At 36.6% G+C, this 735-nt stretch overlaps 1 protein-coding gene across 5 annotated transcripts in view; it reads right to left on the reverse strand.

The window, feature by feature from the left end:
* Positions 1-735, reverse strand: part of LOC119589291 (sarcosine dehydrogenase, mitochondrial-like) — a 22,594-nt gene that overhangs the window by 339 nt on the left and 21,520 nt on the right. For all 5 annotated transcript variants that reach the window (XM_037937913.1, XM_037937914.1, XM_037937911.1 and 2 more), the window contains exon 5: positions 375-538. In XM_037937913.1, coding sequence (XP_037793841.1) covers positions 375-538 — 164 coding nt within the window. The remainder of the gene's footprint in view (positions 1-374; positions 539-735) is intronic.

A 735-nucleotide genomic window follows, 5' to 3' on the forward strand; every position in this document is an offset into this window, starting at 1 on the left:
CCGGCCGCCTCTCTCAGCCTCTCTCAGCTGTGAGTGCTAACACACTGACGACCCCTACGTCCACTTGGATATGGGACCATCTTTGACTTTATGATTTCAAAATATGAAATTAAATCTCATGACAGCATTTCAAGTATGCATTTCTATTAATAGATTCGTTCACTTTGCGGTATAAGCAACAACAAAGGATATATTCCCTCGATTTCTTAGAAGAATTATTTAAAAAGTTAAAGGTCTTCCCGGAATAATTTTAAAATATTGTTATGCATATTTTCATCTATATTAAAGCAGCAAAAAGTAAAAAATCCTAACTAATTCTAAGCAAAGAAAAATGCGATCAAATTTCCGGCCATACTTAAATCTATTCAACTCACTTTGCTAGACGCTATGAATAAACCTCCGTTATTAATCCAACCAGGATTAACACCCGTCTCGTCTTCTAATCTTGCCAGAAGCTCCCTCGTTGTGTTGATCAAGTGAATCTCCGCGTCGCTGGGTCTCAGACGCCACAGTAAGCCCGCGGTGTGCCATGTCGTACCTTTAAGAAGTGATTGTTTTTTATGTTGAAATTTTATAGGTGTAGCGTTAAACAGCAAATTAGAAGTTTATTTCGTTACGAAATACTGTACACGCTCTGCAATAAAAGAAGTGCTACACCATCTACATGACTACAGTATATCTAAATAAAAAATATCATTATGATCATTCCTTTCTCTGCAGTTTACAAATTAACTA

The sequence above is a fragment of the Penaeus monodon genome, chromosome 25 (genome assembly GCF_015228065.2).
Source record: "Penaeus monodon isolate SGIC_2016 chromosome 25, NSTDA_Pmon_1, whole genome shotgun sequence".
Lineage (NCBI taxonomy): Eukaryota > Metazoa > Arthropoda > Malacostraca > Decapoda > Penaeidae > Penaeus > Penaeus monodon.